Below are 24800 nucleotides of genomic sequence, written 5' to 3'. Positions count from 1 at the left end.
TGTTGAAAATTAGGTGGACCGTTAAGGTAAGTAATGAGGAGATTCTGTGCAGAATAGGAGAGGTAAGGATTATGTGGTAAACACTGGCAAGGAAAAGGAACAGGATGTTAGGACATCTGTTAAGACATCAGGAAATAACATCGTGGTACTAGAGAGAGCTGTAGAGGGTAAAAACTGTAGATGAAAACAGAGATTGGAATACATCTAGAAAATAATTGAAGATGTAGGATGCAAATGTCATCTAAGAATGAAGAGGTTCACACAGGAGAGGAATTCGTGGCGGGTCGCATCATACCAGCCAGAAGACTGATGGTTCAAAATTAAAAAAAAGTAACACTGGTCACCTGGTTTAATTCAAGCAACGGGTAATTACAGCCCTTGCTACCCGATCACCTTCATAACGAAAAACAAATTGAAGAAAACAGCCAGCCGATGTGGCCGAGCGGTTCTAGGTGCTTCAGTCAGGAACCGCGCTGTTGCTACGGTCGCAGGTTCGAATCCTGCCTCGGGCATGGATGTGTGTGATGTCCTTACATTAGTTAGGCTTAAGTAGTTCTAAGTCTAGGGGACTGATGACCTCAGATGTTAAGTCCCATAGTGCTTAGAGCCATATGAACCATTTTGAAGAAAACAAATGAGACAGAACATGTCAAAAGACTTTGGTGTCTCATACTTGTGGTTAAAAAACAATTAATAAACTTCAGTAAATAAGTAGGTAATGCTGGTACGTAAGTATAGAGATATTTTTCCCTGATTCTTGTGAGTTGATACCTAGATTCATTTAAAAGTTACCAATTACCTCCATTGTGGTGGTTTCCGTTAAAACTAACTTGAACGCTGCACACGGCGAGAGCTTCTACTGCTTCTCTTCGTTCTTGCCAAACCCTACCTTGGCCAGCAGGGTCGCTGGACCCTCCCCAATTGTGAACGTTTGGAGCGTTATGGGCAAGGCTCTCCGACCATATCTGGGTTTTGACGATCTGATGCTCCAATTCGACAGAATTTGGAACGGTATTCCCCAAGAGGAAAGCCAGAAACTCTCTCAATCAACACCAAGCCGAATAACTGCTTGTGTAAGGAACTGAGGTGGACAAATGCGTTATTGACTTGCTTAATTTGTGAAGCTCTTTCTCTTGAATAAGTCATCTAGTTGTTTTCTGAAATTGTAATCATTTGTTTGTATGTACGTGGAATTCGCGTCTACCAATTTCTGTCCCATTCGGATTATTCCTTCATGGTGCGTCGCTTTCCTTTGTTCCTTTTATTTCCTTTTTCGAGTGTATAATGATGAACGAAAATATTCTTGGAATGCAGAGACATAGCAGCAGCAAGAGCGAAGTTTTTGCGTACAATGCACTTATTGCGAGCTGAGGCGAAAATGTTTGTAGAGCACTTAAATACGACTTAAGTTTCACAAAACTGTGCAAAGAAATATATTTTGCTCCTATTCGACGGAACATCGGACTTAGTTTTGGCACCTACAGTTACTTTTTTACAGCTTATATCGGTGTTTAGAGTGATGGCTGTAGTGATCAAGCGTCTGTAGCAGTTGCAAATAAAAAATTTTCTGGAGTTACGGAAGATTCTCGGCCCTATTAGGGCGATCCTTCGGAACAACAATCGTAATCGAGGAAAACTGGTGAATGCGCGCTGCCGCGCATCGGCTCTCTCGTAAATAAATCTGCGTCCATAGGTGAGACGGTACAGTAGTGATGTCTTGCATGTTACCAAAATTAATTTAGTAGTTTCCTTAACAACTGTCTCGCTGGGATTTTATACGAAATCCAAAAAAACGCATATTCATCAGCGACTACATTTTTGTATTACACAGACGAAATAGTTTCACACCTCTTATGTTATTTTCCTTTTTATCCCGGAATATTTTTTATATTTTCACGATAAAATTTGTATGACTTGTATCCATAAACTTCGAGAATGTTCGTAACGTTTTTCATTCCAGGTTAGTGCTTCTGTTTCTTTTCCACAGGATGAATTAAAAACAATTCTTGAATCATTTTGCAGCGTGAGGTTTATTCGGAATTTTTACTAACCCTTGAAATTATCACCAACTGACAATGCTGTAAGACGGTGAGATAACCTTTATCTCCCTGATCTCGTAACGGCCACGGCCGTATTACGGTGATAGCTTAAATGTACGACCGGAACCTAACATCTGTCATCTGTGTTTTCACTCAGGTAAGTTTAAACGTTCCACTCTTTCTTAACATTTGTCAGAATCTCTCTCACACCAGCATTAATTTGTTCGTGTATTACTACAATTATTGTATGTGGTTTTCTTTTTTCGTCCGAGCGGTAACTGCTGGGCCAATAACCAAAAAAATTTGAACAGTTTAAGCATGTTTTGCCACACATTAATTGCTTTCAAATGACGTGTTTCGTGAACATGAATATGTACCTCAAAGGGTTTCATTTAATATACATGTTTATGTGAGTCCTATTTACATAGGTTTCTAATCTATCCTTAATTTAAGTCAGTAATTTGATCAGAATCACAGAGGCCGTGGTTGAATACGCCTGCAATTAGGAGAGGTAGCTAATTGCTGGGTCACAGTCTGGACAGGAAGCTGCAAGGCGGTTGCTCGTTTTAACAAGAGCAGGCTGCACTAGCAGAGTCTATTACAAAGTCTCACTACGTTGCTTTTCAAGGCCAATAAACTTGGTCATGTAATGTTCTAATCATCACAGGGTGAGTCAAAAAGGACGTTAGAAATTTATTGACGTAACGTACAGAATCGGTAGGTGTGTCATTTTGGTACGATGTGACTACCATTTGTGATGTGGGAAACATCATAACAGTAATCAGTTTCTTCCCACACTCGTTGCAGCATGTAGGATGTAACTTGTGCAACGGCAGCATAGACTCGATTTTTCAGGTCGGCAATATTGTTTCGTAGGGAAGGAGCATACGTAACCCAGAGAAAGAAATCCAGTGGTATCAGGCCCGGGGAGCCAGGTGGCCATGCGATTCACCCTTCAGTCAGTCCACCAACCTGCGAAGCGATTATCGAGGAAGCCACGAACATCCCTGAGGAAATGGTGCACCGTCTTGCTGGTAGTAAAGCACCCCATCTCGGTTATCTTCGTCGATCTGTGGAATGAAAAAGTTTTCTAGCATATTCAAATACACAACACCAGTGACAGTTTTCTCATAATTGTAAACACGCGGGCAACCTGGTGATTTATCACGTCGCATTGAAAAACTCATCTCAACAAAGTTCTTGTGCCAAGAGTAAACTATGGGCCTGCATGGAGGTTCTTTAGCATGTTCGGTGCAAAATTTATGCCGAACAGTTGTAGTTGGTTTCATGAAACCAAAACACACAGCGAGCATGCTCCACATTGGTGAAAGTACCAATATAACTGTGCAGTATCAGGCGCTCCTGGTGGCAGAATGGAGTACTGATGCTCTATACAAGTCAAATCTGAGGTCATTAGCTACAAAATGACACATCTACTGATTCTGCAAGTTATCTCAATAAATTTCTATATCATTCAACAGTTGTAAAGTCCTTTTTGACTCACAATGTACACACCATCTCTGAACATCTAGAAAATACCTGTATACATCTACATTAGCCTTTAATTTGAATTAAGGCCATTCTCAGCCAAATTTCTTTAGTTGTACGAGTAGGACGCAGCAGAGAACGCTAACTGATCAGAAGAGCGCAATCGGTACTTCGAATCGTTCAGTTTTCCCACAGTCGAAACATCTTTGTTTATAGGTTCAATGACATTGTGATTTTTCGTGTAAGCTTCCAACACTTCATACGATAGGACAAGTACCTGTCTGGTGACAGCATTCTGTTGTGAAACGCCGTCCGGGGTGGCCGAGCTGTTCTAGGCGCTACAGTCTGGAACCGCGCGACCGCCACGGTCGCAGGTTCGAATCCTACCTCGGGCGTGGATGTGTGTGCTGTCCTGAGATTAGTTAGGTTTAAGTAGTTATAAGTTCTATGGGACTGATGACCTCAGAAGTTGAGTACCACAGTGCTCAGAGCCATTTGAACCATTTGTTGTGAAACGCAAAGGCTGCCGGTAGTACCGAAGCTAGATGATTGTTGACAATTCTCGCGCCAGCAGTGTTTTTCGCTCTTGAAGCACGCGTACTCTGGTATCCAGCCTGGTGAGTTTGAAAGGCCGCTGTAGCGCTATCTGTGGAGATAACGGTCGTCCTACCGGCCTATCAGCGCTTGCGGCTGCCCTTAAACTATTTCATTGTGTTACAGTACAACGTTATAATGAACGACTGAAGCGATTAGGGAGATTTGCTGTAGCTATATTATTTAACAAATTGTCCAGCTATACTATTACTATTTTAAATGTTGTCGCAGGGCTTTGCAGACACGTAGATAAACTCATCTTTTTTTTTTTTTTTTTTTTTTTTTTTTTTTTTTTTTTTTTTTTTTTTTTTTTTTTTTACTAGTGCTCTCTATGTGCCCTCCCCCTATTGATTCCACAGACATCAAGTTGATAACCAAGATTTCCCACTTTTGCCGCAGCATGTCCCTGTTAGTGTGTTCAAAGGCACTGTTGATGCAAGCACGCAGTTCTGATGGGTTGGTGGTAGCGAAGACGTAAACACTGAGTCTTTGACATAACCCCACACAAAAGAAATCGCTAGGGGTTAGGTCGGTAGGGCGTCTATGCCATGGCATGAATTACTGATGATCATCCCCCACCCCCAAGGCCGATCTATCAGGTCCCCCTCCCCGCCCCCTCCCCCAAGTCCGATCCATCAGGTTCTCATTTTCTGTATGAGAATTCACGAAGATCGTGATGGAACGGTTATGGAGCACCATCCTGGTGGTAGGTGAAGCCCACACTGTCAGCATCCTGTTGCGACATGAGCCAATGTTCCAGCAAATCTAGATGTACATGTTCTGTAACGGTCATTTCACAGAAGAAAAATGGACCGTAGTTTTTAAATAGAACACATTAACTTTTTGTGAATTCGAATGTGGTGCACTACAGAAGGGGGATTCTCTGTCTCTCAGATTTGCACATTGTGCCTATTCACTGTGCCATTCACGAATAATGTTTCAGCACTGGATAAGAGTTTCGCTCAAAACCCATCCTCTACCACAAGCTGTGCCACTGAGCTGAAAATTCAGTGTTGAACATTGTCATCGGGAATCAGGGCTCGTGGCCAATGCAGGTGGTAAGGCTTCAGGTTAAGCTGTTTCCTCAAGATCTTCCAAATGTTCTCTTTTGATAGGTTCAGCTCTTCGCTAGCTCTGTTCTTCGACTTCTCTGTGCTACATGTAGAACTCGGCCGCAGGCGGTCAACCATTTCTTCATTCACTTCAGGCCTACACATCGAGTTCCCTTTGCAGGGGCATCTTGAAGGTTTAAACTAAGCGTACCACCGTCGAATGGAGTTGTCAGTTGGTGTATCTTTGCTGAACTTCATTCTGCAATATCGTTGCACTATAACGAGAGACTGATGTGAGTGCATTTCAAGCGCAACATACGCTTTTTCGGCGCCTGTGGTCATGTTGCCTCATTGCTCTTTGCTGCACTCTCATGGCACAAATCCGAAGTGCTGCTCAACGGTACAAAACTTTTGAGTTTTTCTATGTGAATTTTCGGTTTTGCGACAGTGTCAATTACTGTAGCTACAGCGAATTTATGAAATTGTTGTAATCGCTTATAATGGCCATGTATTTATCTCGCTACACATCATTGTTTGATTCTGGATTTTCAGCACCTTAGGGTTTTATCTTGATGTATTCGCTGAACTTGTTCTTCCCCCGTATCATCATCGTTGTTTCTCCTCTACTGTAGTCCATCTATTTACTTTCGTCGCCTCACTGTCGGCGTCCTTGGCCGCTTGGCCAGATCCTGCATATTCCCGATCTACTACTACTACTACTACTACTACACACACACACACACACACACACACACACACACACACACACACACACACACACTCATACACATAGACACATGCACATACTCATACACACGCGCGTCCACAAAAACAAAATTATGTATATGCAGCTCGGACCTGCGTTGTAGATATTTCGTAGAAAAGTTAGGATGAAATCATGACAAGTTTTTCGTATGTATATGTAAGTTAAATCAAGCTCTAATATCATGAAAAGATATACTCACCATATAGAGAGGAGACCTTGAATCGTAGACAGGCAATCTTCCTCGTTACTTTGAGCTAAACCAACAGGTGCTCGTGAAAGCGCATCACCAATTATGTTTTGTGAACTTTGAATATATATAACAGTGAAGTTAAATTCCTGAAGAAACAAAGCCTAGCGTTTTAAACGGTCGTGATTTAATTTGGCTGACATGAGAAATTGTAATGCCCGATGGTCAGTGCATACTTTTGTGTGCTTGCCTTGCAGATAGTAACGAAATTTATCAAACGCCCATACTAAAGCTAATACTTGCAGCTCCGTGACTGAATAGCTGCGCTCTGATTTTGTTAATACTCGACTGGCAAAAGCTATACTTTTCTGAGTAAGAATTCCATTTTCAACAACTTCTTGGAACAAATGGACACCAAGCCCAGATCTTGAGCTATCTGTCAAAAGGCAAAAATCAAGGGATACATCAGGATGTGACAATACAGGTGCATTCAGTAGTATAGTTTTCAAATCGTGGTACTCTGTTTGAGCATCATGATCCCAGTCCCAAACTGTGTTCTTACCTGTTAGTTGACATAATCTAGGTGTTGACAAGCTTTGTAGGCTAATAAAACAACGATAAAAACTTATTGGTCCCAAAAATCCTCTTAATTGTCGCTTGTTTGTTGGTAGGGGCATTTCTTTGATTGCATTTAATTTTTTTGGATCAGGTAGAATGCCTTTTGTTGTAACAATGTGGCCAAGAAATTTGATTTGTGTTCTACCGAAGTCCGATTTCACTAAATTGACTGTAATGCCATGTTCTCGAAATGTTTGTAATAATTCACTTAATACATGGTTGTGTTTTGTCCATGAATTTTCTGCAATCAAAATGTCGTCAACATAAGTGGTGATCCTGTCTTTTAAGTGTGTCGGTAATATTGTATTCAAACCACGGATAAATGCAGCTGACGAAACGTTGAGACCAAATGGCAATTTTCGAAATTGGTAACAGTTTCCAAAACAGAGGAAAGCTGTGTATTTCCTACACCTCGGATTTAATTCTATTTGCCAAAAACTACTTCGTAAATTCAAAGATGACATCACCTTCACTCCATGGAATTTTTGCAATAGTTCATCTAGTGTCTGTGGTCTATCGGTTTCAGGTTGGATTACTGTATTAATTTGTCTGGAATCAAGAACCAGTCTAATGGAATTATCCCTTTTCTTAACCACGTGTAATGGGCTGTTATATGAACTCACAGCAGGTTCGATGATTCCCTGCTGTAACATGGATTGTATTTCCTGTTTGACTTTGTCTCTGTATGCCAGTGGGATGGCGTATGGTGGTACAAAAAATTTATTATGTTCCTTGACCTTGAATTCATAAAGAAAGTTACGTATTGTTCCTGTCTTTTGAGAAAAACTTCACAATTTGTTTGTAATATTTCAAATAACTCATCAGTGCCTGCATTAGGATCTACTTCGTCTCGGTAAACTTTCATTTTAATTAATTGTTCTGCACTAATGGGTTTTTTTGTTTCACAGTAAAACGTAGGGATGTTATCTGTGCAACTATTAGACAAATTCAGTGCTTGTTGTGCCTCAAGCGGAAAGAGAAAATGCAGATAAGACACTTCCTCATCCTCCTTTGTTAACCATCCTTGAAATTTAAGCCTAACTAGCATTTGATTTACTCGTAACATGACTTCAGCATTACAAAAGTTTAACATTGCTTTATATTCACGTAGGAATTCCACACCCAAAATCATTTCTGTTGATAAAAGAGGGACTACTAAGAAATTTTCAGAAAACTCGTGTCCTTGACACCTGAAAACTAAAGAAGTATGATTGCATACGTCTACACTCTTTCCTTGAATGACTCCCTTTAATTTGGTCATTAATGATGGCAAGGTTGGACAAACAGATGCCTGTTCACACTTCTAAAACATTGTCTCGCTAATTACATTCACAGGGCTACCAGAATCAAGTACAGCTGAAAGTAGAATATTTCCTACCGAGATTTTTATAATTGGATGAGCATACATAGTTTCGCTGTTATAATTTTCTTGTAATAATGTGTCTCTAATGTCCTCCAGTCCAACAAAGTTAACATAATTTGTATGTCGGCTTTCCGCCGCTGCAAACGGTTCGTTTGTAGTCCTTGTTGCTAGTCATTGTTGTGCCGGCTCGTATTGCCGCGAATTATTGCTTGGGTTGGGTGGTCTGATTTCTACATTGTCCCCACGCTCTAAATTGGAATTTCTGCGATCCTGCCAATTTTGATTTGTCCCCTCATCATGACTGTTTTGGTTCTCATAATTGTTATGACCATAATTATCACGTGGGCTCGACGCTCTGTATTCTGCATGAGCACGGCGTTCCGAATTGTAATTTGCGTGCCCGCGCCAATTTCGTTTGGCCCTACCGCGACCATTCCTTCTAAAATAATTTTCATTTCCACAACGCCTTTGCTCTCGCGGTCCGCGATCTCTGTTACTGTACTGAGAGTTCCTGTGATCATAAAATAATTTCTCTGCCGTCTATGATCTGTGTTATACGGTTGATGTCGCATATCGCGCCTATCTTCTTCCGCCCTGTACGCGTGAGGTTCGTCCGAGTTCCATACGCGTTTACGGTCACGCCGCGGATTATTATTTTCCCAATACTGATTACTATTATCTCTTTGTGTGTTTTCGTAGTTGTCAAAATTTAATTCTTGCAAAAGGGCTTGGAATGCCTCCAAGTCATCTTTGCACCTACCTGCCAAAATTAGGTGGCGTAATCTGATCGGCAGTTTTGTCAAACAGAATCGAATTAATTCCGACTGACTGTACGGATTCGTTAAATATCTGTTCATGCGCATCATGTTTTCAAAATATTGCACTGGAGTTGAAAATTTCGACTGCTCATAACTTTGCATCATAATGATGTAATGTTTTACCCGATCTTGTGTAGTCTCTGACCAGTAAGGAGATAAGAATGCGTGATAGAAATCACCATATGTGTGACATTCACGTACTATTGAGCGCATTCTTGTTGCAGGCTCTCCTTCAAGATAACTGCAAATGAATTCCAGTTTGTGGCCAATTGGCCATGTTGGTGGTAAAGAATAGCCAAATTGTTGTAACCACTCTCGAGGGTGGATTTCGTGACTAGCATTCCGAAAAAATTTTAATTTCCTAACTGTGAGAAAATGCTTATAGTCAAACTCGTCATTTTTCTTGGCGGATGAGTTTTTTTTTTTTTTTTTTTTTTTTTTTTTTTTTTTTTTTTTTTTTTTACAGCATGACTCACGTTTCCTTCATTACGTCCCGCAAACTTGTCATATCAACGAGAAAAGTGGTCGGCATTTCCATAATTAACGCGCTCATTGTCGTTACCAATTTGGTAATTATCGGATCTATCCGTGTCATTGCTCCGATCGATCTTTTATTCGATGCTGGCAAGCTGTTCCTGTAGTTTTTTTTTTTTGTTTGTTGATTAATTATCATCTGCCATTGTTTAAAACGTTGCAGAGACTGAAATTCTTCGGTATCCGCGATCGGTACCGGCTGAGTGTCATCTGACCTCGTATCTAACCCGCTACTCAGTTCCGTCACTTTCATGGATCATTCATCTACCTGTTTAGCTACTGTCGTTAATTGAGTTTCTATCTTTGAAACTTCATTGGTGGTCTGTAATTGCAATGACTCAACATTTTTCGCTAATTCCTCTACTTGCAGTTCTTGTTGTGACGTCTGTCGTTTCACTTCAACAATATCAACATTTTGTACGTCGTCAAGTCAGGATACAAGATTATTAATATCTGATCTGAATTCTTCACGTAGCTGACTTTTCAACTGACTGGTCATTTCTTCAAATTTAATATTTAAATTGTCATTCACCTCACCCTGAAACAATGTGAGATTCTCGTTAATTTCGTTCTGACGCGATTTGAAATTATTGCATTATTGTCATTAAATTCAGTGAGTTTACTCTTAAATCCAGTAAGTTTACTCTCCTGTCTGTCATTAAATTCAGTGAGTTTACTCTTCTGTCTATCATTAAATTCAGTGAATATACTCTTAAATTCAGTGAGTTTACTCTCCTGTCTGTCATTAAATTCAGTGAGTTTACTCAGTAATAATTGTGAAACATCATTACGGGGGTCAGGGAGTACAAGGTTACTCTTCTCTGTGACAGCAGAAGCAGTGCCTGCATTTCCACTAACAGAAGGAAAGGCAAAATTACTCCGCTCTATCGGAGGGGCAACCAGACCTGAATTTCCACCGAAAGTGGGGAAAACAAAATTACTCTGCACTTTTGAGGCGGAAGCAACGCTAGAATTTCTCATAATGAGTTCTGTTTGCGTCACTGTATTGTCATGTCCTAAGTTGCGTGTAGCACACAGTTGTTCATCACGCATTGTTGGCAAATGATCGCCTACATTCCGATTCTCCGCAGTATTGTTCGAAAATTCCCGGATCTCAATATTCTCAAATGAATTTTCTACTCTCTGTTCCGAATTTTCGGAAACTGCATTTGAAACCGCTCCTACATTCATGTTTGCAACCGTATCTACGTTCGCGTTTGCAGTAGCATATGCATTATTTTCCTTTTTCTTTTGTGCTCGCGTCTTCATTGTTGCAATACGAACGAAAACATGTCACTAAAATACACCGCTATCTTAAAAATTCCACTGTTCAATTAACTATTACACAATGCACCAACAAATTCAAAGACAAAACTGCTGAAATATAATTTTTGTTACTACGAAGCAGTGCGCAAGCGATCAAAATGTTGTGCCTCCACTAATGATTACTGTTGCGTAAGCTTGCAGTTGGCAGTAGAAAGACGAAGCATATCTAACTACGACTCATCCAAAAAAACGCATCCTGGCAGACATGTCGACAGATGAAAGTCGCGAGCTCTATCTTCCTATCTCGTGTTTTCTACTGAAAATCTCGTGCTTGTACTCTTGTAAACTTTACTATTACAGAGATCGCCAAAACTTCATTCCTTTTTTATTGGTCCTGTGCGCAATAAATAACTTACTTGGTCTTTCTGCTGCCACTGCTTGATCTGCTGCATTCCTTATTTAACAAAAACATTTAAAAAACTATTATTCATGCTGCGTGCAATGCATGTTCTGTATGGCGGCTCCTGCTGTTGCTGCGGCTGCTGCTGCTTACTACAACTACATATAATTTAAGAGAAAGGGTTTGGTCAAATCTAAACTCGATAAATGATAACCCAAACAAAAAACTATATTCTGAAAGCGATTCTTTCTCATTCAATGAACAAAATGCTAGGAGCTCTTTGAACAATCGCTTCGTTTGTAAATCTGCCTCCAGTGAGATTAAAGCAATATTACAAATTAATCGAACTCTTGAGACAGACTGAAATACTTCTCAATTGAATACATAGTGAAACAATTCCCTGACAATTACAAAAGAAATAAATGACAAAAATCAATAATTAATCTAACAATGGTTTACCCTTAAGAATTTAACTCCTATCATTATGAAAATTACCGTCTGCTGCTGTGCACATACACAAACCTTTTTCTTCAAATTAATAAGCGCGCTGCAAATTATAAAAAATATCAGCTAAATACCAAATCCTGTGTCGCTGCTGGCGGACACTGCAGTACGGCAGGTCGGCAGCTCGGCGACGACCCCCTCGCCCAACACTGTGCGCACCACAGCAGGTGGGCTCCTACACTGGCCTCCAAATTGCTACTAGTTAATCCGTGCGCGACAACAATATCTTAGATTCCAGAGCTTGTGTGTGCGTGCTGTAGCCAACCTTTAAATCCTAAGAGAGTATTGCCAACTCTCATCTTGATGAATTGCAAATTGATGCATAATAGGCTAAACTGGTCGGCTTCAGCAATACAGTTTTGAGATTCAGTACATACCAGGAAAGCAGAACGTCGTACCGGATGCGCTGCCAAGGCTATCAGAAGGACAAGATTCAGTTAATGTTGCGCATCCACGCCAGAAAGACATAAGGATTCATTTTATGCGAGGTGTCGAAGGCGAGCGTCATATATCCAAGATTCTGCGGAACATCAAACAGAGACAGCACGCAGACGAAATATTGAGGATGGTTAAAGAAAAATATGATGATCCTAATGCCGAGAGTAGTGACAAGATACGTCAATATTATTTAAACAAGATGGTATCCTTTACCGGCGAAGCAACTTGAATTCTGATCATTGGAGGCTATGTACACCCAAACATGTAGTGGATGAATTAATAAGATAGGTTCACGTGAGCTATGCTCAATTTGTGCCACGTAAATGTATACTAAAATTGCAAGAGACCGTCATCTTCGATAACATGGCACGAAAAGTACGATCAATTCTAAAATCTTGCGATCTCTGTGAAAAATCACTAGTGTCTGTGATTCAGCACAAAGGTTTCATGCATTGCATTATACCTCAAAATCCTGGTGAAATTTCAGCTCACGATCTCTATGGACCGCTACCCAGATCAAAAGGGAATTTTACTCAAATTTTGGTTGTGATGGATGTCTTTTCGAAATTTGTACGCCTTTACCCACTCAGGAAAACCAACAGTAAGATCATAAACAAGAAACTCAGGGAAGAATACTTAGTAAATACTGTCAAGCCAGAGTGCAGTTTATCGGACAATGGTCGACAATTTTGGTCACACTTATGGAAAGATTTTATTAATGATGAAGACCCGCGTCCAACACGACTGAACGTCAAATGCGTGAACTCGGACGTTTATTTCGTGCACATGGTGGGAAGAAACATAAAAGATGGATAGAACGATTGACAGATTTTGAAACAGTAATTAATAGTTTGTCGCATGATTCAACGGGATTGCCGCCATGTACAGTTCTCTTTGGAAAGAAACCTGACACTATCTTTCATGAATACATTTCCTTTCCGCAATAGTAGGAAATTACGCAAGAGGAGCGCTTTAAAATCGCGTTGGAGACGATGGAGAAACGAGCAGAAGAACAGAAGCTGGCACATGACAAGATAGTGAAGCCCATTACGTACAAAGTCGGTGATTTACCACTTATTCGCACTCATACAAAATCATCAAGTGCAAATGAAGAGATACAAAAGTTTCATCACTACTACAGAGGACCATTCAAAATTAGAAAACTTGTTCACCCTAATTCGGTTGAAATTGAAAAGGTGCAGTTCGGTCAGTATCATAGCTACAACATGTAGAAAACATTAAACCGTATCATCTATAAGAGATGTGTTGCAAGACAAGAGATGCTCTGAAACTTCCTGGCAGATTAAAACTGTGTGCCCGACTGAGACTCGAACCCAAGTTCGAGTCTCGATCGAGCACAATGTTTTAATCTGCCAGGAAGTTACATATCAGCGCACACTCCGCTGCAGAGTGAAAATCTCATTCTGAAAGAGATGCTCTGTAAAAAATAAAAAAAAAATAAAAAATAAAAAAATAAAAAAAAACTGATCATTGTGTTATTTGTGTACATATCATTTTGCCTGTGTGAAAATAAATGGATAATAGTCGGTAGCTCTTGTGAGTTAGTTATAGTGGACAGTAGTAGGCAGCTACTGTGAGCTAGATGCAATCAGTTTTAAGCATTTTATGCTGTCACGTAAACATTGTGCAGTGCTTGAGTCAGAGACACGTCTATAAGCAATAATAGGAACGCGTGGCGCGAGTGTTGTGGTTAGTACAGACTGATTGGCGTGCGCGCGACGTGTATTACTGCCGTAACTACCGAGCGGGGTGGCGCAGTGGTTAGACCCTGGACTCGGCATTCGGGAGGACGACGGTTCAATCCCGCGTCCGGCCATCCTGATTTACGTTTTCCGTGATTTCCCTAAATCACTCCAGGCAAATGCCGGGATGGTTCCTCTGAAAGGGTACGGCCGACTTCCTTCCCAATCCTTCCCTAATCCGATGAGACCGATGACCACGCTGTCTGGTCTCCTTCCCCAAACCAACCAACCAACCAACTGCCGTAATTCCGTTTCGTGTTTGTATGTTGGCGAGTCGATATGGAGCCACCGACGTGAAGCGATGCGCGCGCAGCGCGGTCGTCACATGTTACAACTGCAGCAGAGGATGTACCAATCCCTACCAAGACCTAGCATGCAGCGCAACTGTCGCCAGTTCCAGCGCTACGCTAGTCTGTCAGGTTGGCGAGCTGTGTGGAACGCGAAACCATGGGATAATGACGTCAGCAACAACAAGCTTCACGGCGCGGGAGTCGCTGTTATGACACTGTTACTACAATTCCACCAATTTGCAGAGACAAGGAGTCTACAGTCCCCGGCGGTTTCGATGCCACAGCCCTATAATTCATCGAAAGCTACGAATACGTTTGTTTTGCATCGCATCGTATAGGGAAGTGAAAAAGCAGAGTAAACAGTGAAAGTTTTGTTGTTATTGTGGTGGTATATCCCCGGCGGCATCGATGCCACAGCCCAGTGTTTGCGTGTCATTTACGACTCAACATATAGGCAGGGACCTAAAGCAGAGTAATTAGATTTGAAGCGCTACGTAAAAAAAAAAAAAAAAAAAAAAAAGTGTTTTACTAGGTGGTTATTTGTTTATGGATTACTTTCCAAGGTATGTGCCTTTTATCAAATTTCTTGTATTACTAACCCTGTAAACTGTGTGCCATAAATATAACAGTATCGCATTTTCAAAATATTCTGCCACTTGCAATGTTAATTTATGTGGGGTAATAATAGAATATTTTCCTGTGAATATTGTGTAGTAGTTAGAGTTGTCTGTTTATTATTTTGTTTATTTTTTGATCATATTCATTCAGTTAGGCCTATGTTTCTATCAGTTCAATACAGTGACTATCTGATCATTAGTATTTAATTGATTACAAAAAAATATTCATGAACAAGCTAATAGACACTTGTTATTCGTGTATCACAGTTAGCCATACTATTTATTTGGGACGTTACAGCATTATGTTTCATGTTGCTATGTTAATTCAATGACATTATGCAGTGTGGACAAGCATTTGCGATTAACCTAACTTATCTTGTCGCTAATTAGTGAGTGATTTAATGATATAATTTGATTAATGTACTGTGATTAAGTGATACTTGAATTTCTTAAACACCATTATCCTTACACAAATGAGAATTATTCTTAATGAGTTGAGGTTCTCCATTAATAAGCAAACAGTTTTACTAAATAATGTAATTTTACATTTTTTTCTTTTTTGTCTTTCTATATATTTTTCTACTTTAATATTCAAAGCTAATATCACTATTACATGTTTTCATATTAAAGTATTATTTTGGTGGGGATATGTAAGGATACAGTACCCTTGTGTAGTATCGATTATGCACTATGCAGATATCACACATGGTTTGAGCAAAGACTGGAGTGCAGTCAACAATGTGCGAGTGGGTAGCAGTAGTCGAGTGTTGGAGTCCGTGCGTGGAAGTCAGGTGTGAGAGGCTAGAGAGAGAGGTTGCTCGGTAGCAAGCCCAGAGATGAGTGGATGAATGGCACACAGTGTTTATTGTTCATAAATGTTTATAAATTGAGTGATTTAATTAATAAATTCCAGCATTTAAGAAAGGAGATGTTATCATTTAGTAGTTTTCACAATAACGGAAGTGGACAACAATGAGTCTCATGACAAGGAGGAAAGATACATATATCTTTGTTTGTTGTCCACTTACGTTATTGTGAAAACTACTAAATGATAACATCTCATTTCTTAAATGCTGGAATTTATTATTTATGCTAAAATAATTAAAATATAACTTCACCTACAGCGTATGCGAATAATTTAGTTCGGTGCAAAACTAGGGGGAGGTTACAAGGGGGTTGGCTGGGAAGCATTCTTGCTGGGGAAATAGGGATAGGGAAGGTTGGTGAACTATCTCCTGCAAACTGACTAAATAAAAAAATATGCAAACTGAATTTTATATATCAACAATACGTCCTTTATAACGTAATTTACTCTGATCTGAATTTATTGTCATGTGATCCTTCTTCCTAGCAGCACAGCACAGACTGAGTCTTTTTTCCTGCTAACTCTCAAGTGGAAGAAGGGGAGGGGAAGTGGGGGTAGGGAGGGAGAAGTGGAGGAGTGGAGGGGAGGGTTGGGAGTTTCTTTCATGATGGGGAAAAGTGGCCCAGAACTGAACTGAAAAGGTGTGGCAAGAAAGTGCCCCAGTACTGGCATCTCTCTTCCCAGAGGGATGGGATGGCAGGAAGGGGATGCGTTGGCTGTTATAAATGAATTAGCATAACAATAGGTTAAGGGGAAGTGGATAGTTTACCCCTGAATGTATTCTTGCTCCTGAATGTATGCAACCCATACAAACAAAGTGCACCACATCAGATTTGCTTCACTACTATATTGTAATGAGGATAAATGGGTTCCCAATTCGATATATTCCCAGGAAATTTCAGGTCCGGCATTTATACAACAACAAAGGAACACCACCTAAATATCTTAGCCACAAAGGGTTTTCACACTTACATAAACACATACATACACACACACAACACATCTGCAATTTAGTACTATTAGATGGAATAGCTCAAAAACAATACTATTTTGTGTTTTTACTGATAATACTGCGCGTAATTTTAAGTTCACTCCTTAACAACTCAACCGTTCTTAAACCAGGTCATCACGTTACTTCTGTTATTTTCTGGCAGCAGACTACGAATTGTGTGAAGTTGTTAAAGATCGTGAGCGGGTCTTCCTCCAAAAGTGCGTAGCTGTGCCACACAACACATACTGTACATCATAGTTCTAGGCAAAAATCTGCGCTCTATCGAATATATGACGGTGTTTGTATCACATTTGTTTTAATGCATAACAAACAACACTGCCGTCTCCACTAGCATTGGCAGTAGTATCGCCATCTCCGAAACAACACAGAACCTCACCATCACCGCATGCTGATTGCAAATTAAATGAGTGTAAGTTAAACTTACGCAAGAAACGGCACAGTACGTATATTAAACAACCATCTGTTGTTTATTTCTTCTGCTATTGTTACAGGTTGCAAAGCACGACTTTCAAGCCACTAAGTTAGCTTGAGGCTTCTGCAATACACCTTCTGTTCACTTTCTTCTTTCCTCTCTTGCGTTGTCCACTTTCTACCAAGAATGTTTGGAACAGATTTGGCTTGGATACTGTCCCATCTATTACTATTTTTCTACATTTTGTTCTGTTTTCAGCTTCGTGCATATTTAAGCCAATTTCCACTTTGCTAAGCCGTTTGGATTTGCCTTTTAATTTTTCAGACTATTCTACTTTCTTGTCTATCTTCTACGACTCATTCTGTGGCTATGCCGATATAAGATTACTTGTTTTTTACTAATTTCGTCTATTTTTTCTTCACTGTTATATACTTCTATATTACTTATTAATTTAAATGTTACTACCATCTTTATGCCAAACCACCTCCACTAGGATATTGCCACGAACAGAAATGCAAGATTCCTGAATCTCCTCCCCCTACACTTCCCTGAGTATGGGACTATTTCTGTACTGTCGGTCTACTTCCTAAAATCTTCTCTACGATCTTTATTTCTTTGTTTCCTTTCATTAATTAAAATGAGTGTTTGCCATGCTTATGTGAATTCTGGCCCATTAACTGTCTGGTAAATATAAATTTTTAGGGAACGACTTTTTATTACAGACATCTATTTTTTAGTGAAATACTAAGAACAGTTTCCGTAATTTTCCCGAGATGGGTCCTTTCTCCCCTGTTTTAAGCTGAATCACTTCTCCTACCCGCTTTATTTAATTCTTTAATGTTGTAATCTCTTCTAATTAAATTGCAATACTATGCCTAGAAAGATGAAACAGCCATTGCCAGACTGCCCCTAAAGGAGAATGAAATAATAATAAAGAAAAAGGGACCATAGTAACAATAATTCTTTCCATGCTCTCTGTCTGAGTGTATAGCAATAAAAGAAACTGTCTGTCATGCCCCTGACAGTGTTTTGCAGAGTATACAAGCAGATGCAGGTGAAAGGGAAGGAATGTTATGTTTCATGTTCCCTCAAATGTTCAAATGTGTGTGAAATCTTATGGGACTTAACTGCTGAGGTCATCAGTCCCTAAGCCTACACACTACTTAACCTAAATTATCCTAAGAACAAACTCACACACCTATGCCCGAGGGAGGACTCGAACCTCCGCCGGGACCCATGTTCCCTCCACAAGGGGGATAAGTGAGACTGGCCACTAGACTTACTGGAAAAGGATGATGTAATATATTGATTGTGGACTTGTCCCTTAATCATCCTACCAACTGCCTGAAATAATTTAGAAAATCTGATGGAAAATCCAAACAAAACTGACGGCTCGAGGCATGTAACCCCACCTCTCTGAATTCGGATCCGGTGTGACAACCAATGCCCTCACTCTTTATCACACGTTAAAATCAAATTCCCACCATTGCTTCGTATTAAATAAGAGAGATTTTTTGGTATAATAACATAGCGTCGTCATCAAAAGGAAACAGTTTGTTGGTGAAGAAAAGATTTTGAAGGTGATTGCTCACTGTACATTGGGTTGCAAAACTCGCAGATGTTCCTGGCGAGGCCGTATAATTATAAGTAAAAGGAAAAAATTCTTCCATTAAATTTCTGAAAGATATTTTCATCTTGCTCGTATTGGTGTGAATACCATCTACCCAGAGACACCTATTTATTCACTGTTGACACAAAAGTTTTCTGAGTATCGTACCGCGTCATAATGTAAACAAAGGAAAAGAAAACGGCTGTCCTGGAGAAATCAAGGTATCGGACGCGATTGCAGTGGCATTCTTTTGGTTTCTCCAGCATAGTTTGTTCATATTATGAAGCGGTACGACACTCAGAAAACTTTTATGTTAAGTGACTCAAGTCGTAAAAACCTACACAATTATATTTAACAAAAATCCTTTACTGTTTTCCAGAAACTTATCGAAGACCACAAGGCCACATATGTTCCAGGGAAGAAGAGGGATCTCATAGATGCATATTTGTGTGAAATTGTGAAAGCTGAAAAAGACCAAAATGATTACACAACATTTACGGGTAAGTAATGCGCAATAAACTTTATAACACGCTTCTATTTTAAATATGATTGATCGGGTGTGTTGGATGTTACACATCCCTGTCGGATTTTGCGCCTGCATCTACGATAAGTCTCTTCAAAGTCTTTAACCATCTCCAAAGTTCCCTCCTCTATGCGGATACTGACAATTACAATTATCGCTATTTTCTAAAATGGGGATTATCACAATTAGATAAAAACATTCATTTACTAAGGACGAATGATGCATAAAAGAAACATGCATAAGTTTTTCTAGGACGGTAAAAATGTTATACTTACAACTCTGTTTTCATCAAAAGTTTTACATGACAAACTCACGGCGGCCGCGGTGGCCGAGCGGCTCTAGGCGCTTCAGTCCGCAACCGCTCGACTGCTACGGTCGCATGTTCGAATCCTGGCTTGGACATGGATGTGTGTGATGTCTTTAGGTTAGTTAGGTTTCAGTAGTTCTAAGTTCTAGGGGACTGAAGACTTAAGATGTTAAGTCCCATAGTGCTCAGAGCCATTTGAACCATTTGAACAAACTCACGTTTGTCAGGCGTCCCCGACTGGCTCGATGAATCATCGAACGTAATCGTATGGCAAATGTCTGTGACCATTTGGAACAGTGGGTGTAACGTAGCAACCAACCTCACAGCCATTTGGTAGCTCTACGGAATCTTATATGTTTAGTAAGTCAAAACGCTGCTGTATTCAAAGACTTTTTATTGTGAAGTTATTTCTTACAACTGTTAGCTTATTCCATGGCCATTATGAAGCTCAGAAATATATGGGGTTGCAGGTGCATGTATCTTGGTTTTTTGTAGCTTATATAAAGATGTAATATTGTAATATCTCCGATGTGAAATTTGTTGCTACGCAATATTCGTTAAGATGTGCTTAATATTCTTTGTAAGTTTGACAGCTTTATTCTACAACTAAGTCAACGATTTTATGTGGTTGCATAATGAGCTTGTTCATCTATGGAGCTATGTGTGGTAGTAATAAATCTTTGATAATGTTCGTTGCTTTTGTCTTTCCCTGTTTTATGCGTTATTGTGTTTTTTGATTTCAGTAAAGTTCTATCATTTTTAAATTTTTAGTCAGTTTGTTCGTCAAAAATTTTGTCTCGATATTTACGCGTGTTTATGTAGAATTCTATTTATTCCATATAATTAATTATTGGCTCCTTTGTTGTTATGTGGAGGATTTTCATCGAATTTCGATCTGCTTCACATTGTAATTATTGTCAAAAATTCTACATAAGCCAAACAGGCAGAATTTTCAAAATTACATACCTAGATCATACCATAAACAGTGCCACAAACCCATTCACAGAATTGAAATACATACGAACAGAAAGCCACAGTGTAAACCAGATCGGAAATGCGATGCAAATTTTGCACATAGCACCAAAGGGCTCAATAAAGGTCTTTTTAGAAGAATCAGTATACACAGACACAAACAGCTAGACAAAATTTTTAACGAAGAAACCTACTTAAAATATAAAAATTATATTCACAACTTTACTGAAACTACAGAACACGACAATGGATAAAACATTAGCAAAGAATTTGCTACAACCACGCAAAACTCCATAGATGATAAAGTTAATTATGTAACCACATAATACCGTTGACTTCGTTGTCAAATCAAGCTGTTAAACTTACGAAAAATATTAAATACCTGTTAACGAATATTGCTCAGCAACAAATTCCTGCTGAGACATTACACATCTTCAATTTTGTCTGCGCTACACCTACGATTCGGAGTAGTACAAGGCATTAGAAAGTGAAAGCGTTAACGATGTGTCAGGAAGAAAGTACCACGAAACATATGCATAAAACAGTTATTAGTTACAAATGAATACAGATATAAGCACTAACAACTGCGTATGTTTCTGAGCCTCATAATGGCCATGAAGCCGAAATAAGCTTACAGCAGTAAAACTAATAGCGTAATAAAAAGTTTTTGTCTAGCAGCATTTTGGGTTACTAAATATATAATGCCCTCACACGAGATCTATAACTCTGCAGGCCCAGAAGAATTCAGACTCTCTACGGGATCTTATCAACACTTCCAGCTGGAATCACGAAAGATGGAGGTGGAGTTAAGGCTTACTGGCATTCTTCGACAGCCCACCTAAGTCACGCATTCTTCGACAGCCAATGAGCGTTCACCAGTGTTCTGAACGCTCTGCATTGAATCTCGTAGCTGTTTGTTGCAAATTATCAACTCTCGTGTTAGCGGTTAAGCAAAAAATTCCATTTAAGCAAGCGAGAGACATAATATACAGGATAAACTCTTTCTTAAAACGCATAGCACGTGTATGCGAGCACCGCAACTGTCGCTTGGAGCCGGCAATAAATCAAACTCCGTCGGAGCCCCAACCTGCACGACAGAGTGGGGTAGCGCAGTGGTTAGCCTACTAGACTCGTATTCGGCAGGACGACGGTTCAAACACGCAGCCAGCCATCCTGTTTTAGAGTAAATTTATGTATTTCACGTCTATGTTCACAAATATTGTAGCTCCTCAGAGTACCGGTTTCGGTCAGCAATGACGATCTTCAGATTTGCGGCAAAACACAAATATGACTATTGGATGTCTACAGCTTAAAACAATAAAATAGATCATGACGAAAAGTATTACTGAAATACATGTGAAACTTATGCACTTTAAATATGACGAGGCATACCTGTTTTATAGAAAAGCATGTCGTAATGTACTGGAGCCATGGTGATATCGTCAAATGTTAAACACAAAATCAGCACCAGCATTGTCATACATGTATAAAATATGGTATATACTATAGTCATCTTTATGCTATAGTCATCTTGTCAGCAGTGCTACTGTTAAAAACAAACTGCCGTGCAGCAGCCACAAGATGTTTGTCTCGCAAGCTCACCAGATGTCACTACTATATGCATATACATATTCTTCAATGTTGTAATTATACGATGTACCATAAAAAGAAGAAAACAATTAGTAACGTCTGTAGTTCATTTGCCAGATGTAAAAGTCATTACAGTAATGAAATCCAATAAATTAAGACACGATAAAATTTAGGTTGTTAGAAAGGAAATAGATAAGCGAAAATAATTCTGATACTCTCCAGTGGCAAATTATGGACGAATATATAAAGGCGTAAGTAATAACCAGCTTACAGAGTGCACAGAATAATTTAAAAGTGACAGAAACAAAGAGTGAAACAAGCCCATTGAATGAAAACATGTTGTAGTGAATAACATAGGCCAACGATGGAAGAACTTCTTTGCTGAAAATACCTTATACTTATGTTTTTTTGGGTGGGAAATCCAAATATGATACTTAAAAAACTGTATTAACCACCATATCGTCACATTTTACAGTTAAATATATTAAATTAAGCTATTTTTTAAAGAATTTAACAGCTTTTATATAGTTCAAATAATTTAGAAAGGCGGTGTAATGAATGTAGATGACGTTGTTAGCACTGCTGAAGAACATTTGCTGTTGTGGTGAATTTGTGATTACAAAACACCAAAGAAACATTACAGACTATGTGAAAAAGTTTTATCTGTCATACTTTGGATCTAAACTTGGTGATCAAGATAAATCTTGGGTTCCACATAAGGTATATTATGTGTGTGTTGAAGGTCTTACAAAATGGTCCAAAAAGGAGAAAAAAGCCTTTGGATTTGATGTTCCTGTAATATGGAGGGAGCCAAGAAATCATTCCAATGATTGCTACTTTTGCAGTGTTGATATTACTGGCCATAATTCGAAAAACAAGAAGGTAATAATCTACCCTAACCTTCTGTCTGCCATCTGACCAGTAGGGCCTGGTGCAGACTTGCCAGTTCCTGAATCACCAGATGATTTAAATTCTATTCCAACAGAAGTATTTTCTGATGTACAGTCTGATTTACATGAACCAGATGATGAATTCCATTGTAATTCAGAAAGTCTAGAGCCCACATTGTTTACTCAGACCGAGCTTAACGATTTGGTTTGGGATCTGGGCTTAACGAAAGAAAAAGCTGAATTGCTTGGCTCTAGATTAATAGAAAAGAACTTATTGGCAGTTGGAACCACATACAATGTATAGAAAGAGAGAGCAGCAGTTTTCCAAGTTTTTTCAAGAAGAAGGTGATTTAGTGTACTGCTCAGACATTCCCGGTCTGAAGAATGAGTTTGGTATTGAATACAAAAAGGAAGACTGGAGGCTGTTTATTGATTCATCCAAAACTAGTTTCAAGGCTGTTTTTTTTACACAATGGTAATATGTATGCTTCTACACCTGTTGGACATTCTGTAAGTATGAAAGAAAGCTATGAAAACCTAGAAATAGTGCTAAATAAAATAGGCTATTCTGCTCATGGTTGGATGATATGTGGCGATCTAAAAGTAACATGCATGCTCCTTGGTCAGCAAGGTGGCTTTACCAAATTTCCATGTTTCTTGCGTGAATGGGACAGTAGGGCTAGGGATCAACACTGGTGCAGAAAGAACTGGTCTGTGAGGGAGTCTTTAAACCATTTACGCAAAAACCTTGTAGGTCCAAAAAACGTACTCCTACCACTTCTACATAAAAAGTAATGAAACAGTTTGTAAAGGCTTTGCCTAAATATTCACCATGTTTTAAGTATCTCAGCCAAAAGTTTCCGCACCTTTCAGAAGCTAAACTAAAAGAAGGCGTCTTTGTCGGATCTGACATTAGAAAATTGATGTTTGATGTTAACATTGAATCCACAATGACCTTAAATGTGAAAGAAGCATGGGCATCATTCAAGCAAATCGTTAGAAAGTTCTTAGGATATGAAAAAGACCCAGAATGTGTTTCTCTTATAGCTACAATGTTAAAGAAGTTTAAAACTTCAGGATATTTAATGAGCTTGAAAGTTCACTTTTTGAACAGTCACCGTGAGTACTTCCCGGACAATATGGGATGTGTTAGTGAGGGGCAAGGAGAGCGTTTTCACCAGGACATTAAAGTGATGGAAAAACGCTACCAACATGATGGGGGACTACAGTTGGTCACTTCACCGAGAAGTTCAGCAAGCGACGTATCGTAGAAAAAGCTACAAAAGAAGATTCAAAGAAAAAAGAGACAGAAAATACAAACCAGTTCCAACTGACAAGTGAAACCTCTATTAACACATATCATTATTTTAGGTAGCTTACTTTTTATTTATTTATTTATTTATTGTTCCGTGGGACCACATTAAGGAGAAGTCTCCATGGTCATGGAACGAGTCAATACATGAAATTATAACACGATTGTAGAAACAGATAAAATGAAATATAAGAAACATATTCAGGCGACACGTCATTAGTTTAAATAAAGAAAATAAAGAATGTAACACTGGAATTTGCTTAATTTTTTAGCTCTTCCAGGAGCTCCTCGACAGAATAGAAGGAGTGAGCCATGAAGAAACTCTTCAGTTTAGACTTAAAAGCGTTTGGGCTACTGCTAAGATTTTTGAGTTCTTGTGGTAGCTTATTGAAAATGGATGCAGCAGAATACTGCACTCCTTTCTGCACAAGAGTCAAGGAAGTGCATTCCACGTGCAGATTTGATTTCTGCCTAGTATTAACCGAGTGAAAGCTGCTAACTCTTGGGAATAAGCTAATATTGCTAACAGCAAACGACATTAAAGAAAATATATACTGTGAGGGCAATATCA

The 24800-nt window shown here is 39.3% G+C and overlaps 1 protein-coding gene across 1 annotated transcript in view; it reads left to right on the top strand.

Annotated features, from left to right (window-relative positions):
• LOC126188413 (methyl farnesoate epoxidase-like) overlaps positions 1-24800 on the top strand; it is a 338427-nt gene that overhangs the window by 163632 nt on the left and 149995 nt on the right. The window contains exon 5 of the mRNA XM_049930016.1: positions 19015-19135. Within this exon, the coding sequence (XP_049785973.1) occupies positions 19015-19135 (121 nt within the window). The remainder of the gene's footprint in view (positions 1-19014; positions 19136-24800) is intronic.

This window comes from Schistocerca cancellata, chromosome 5 (genome assembly GCF_023864275.1).
Source record: "Schistocerca cancellata isolate TAMUIC-IGC-003103 chromosome 5, iqSchCanc2.1, whole genome shotgun sequence".
Lineage (NCBI taxonomy): Eukaryota > Metazoa > Arthropoda > Insecta > Orthoptera > Acrididae > Schistocerca > Schistocerca cancellata.
This window is presented reverse-complemented; position numbering and strand designations above follow the sequence as displayed.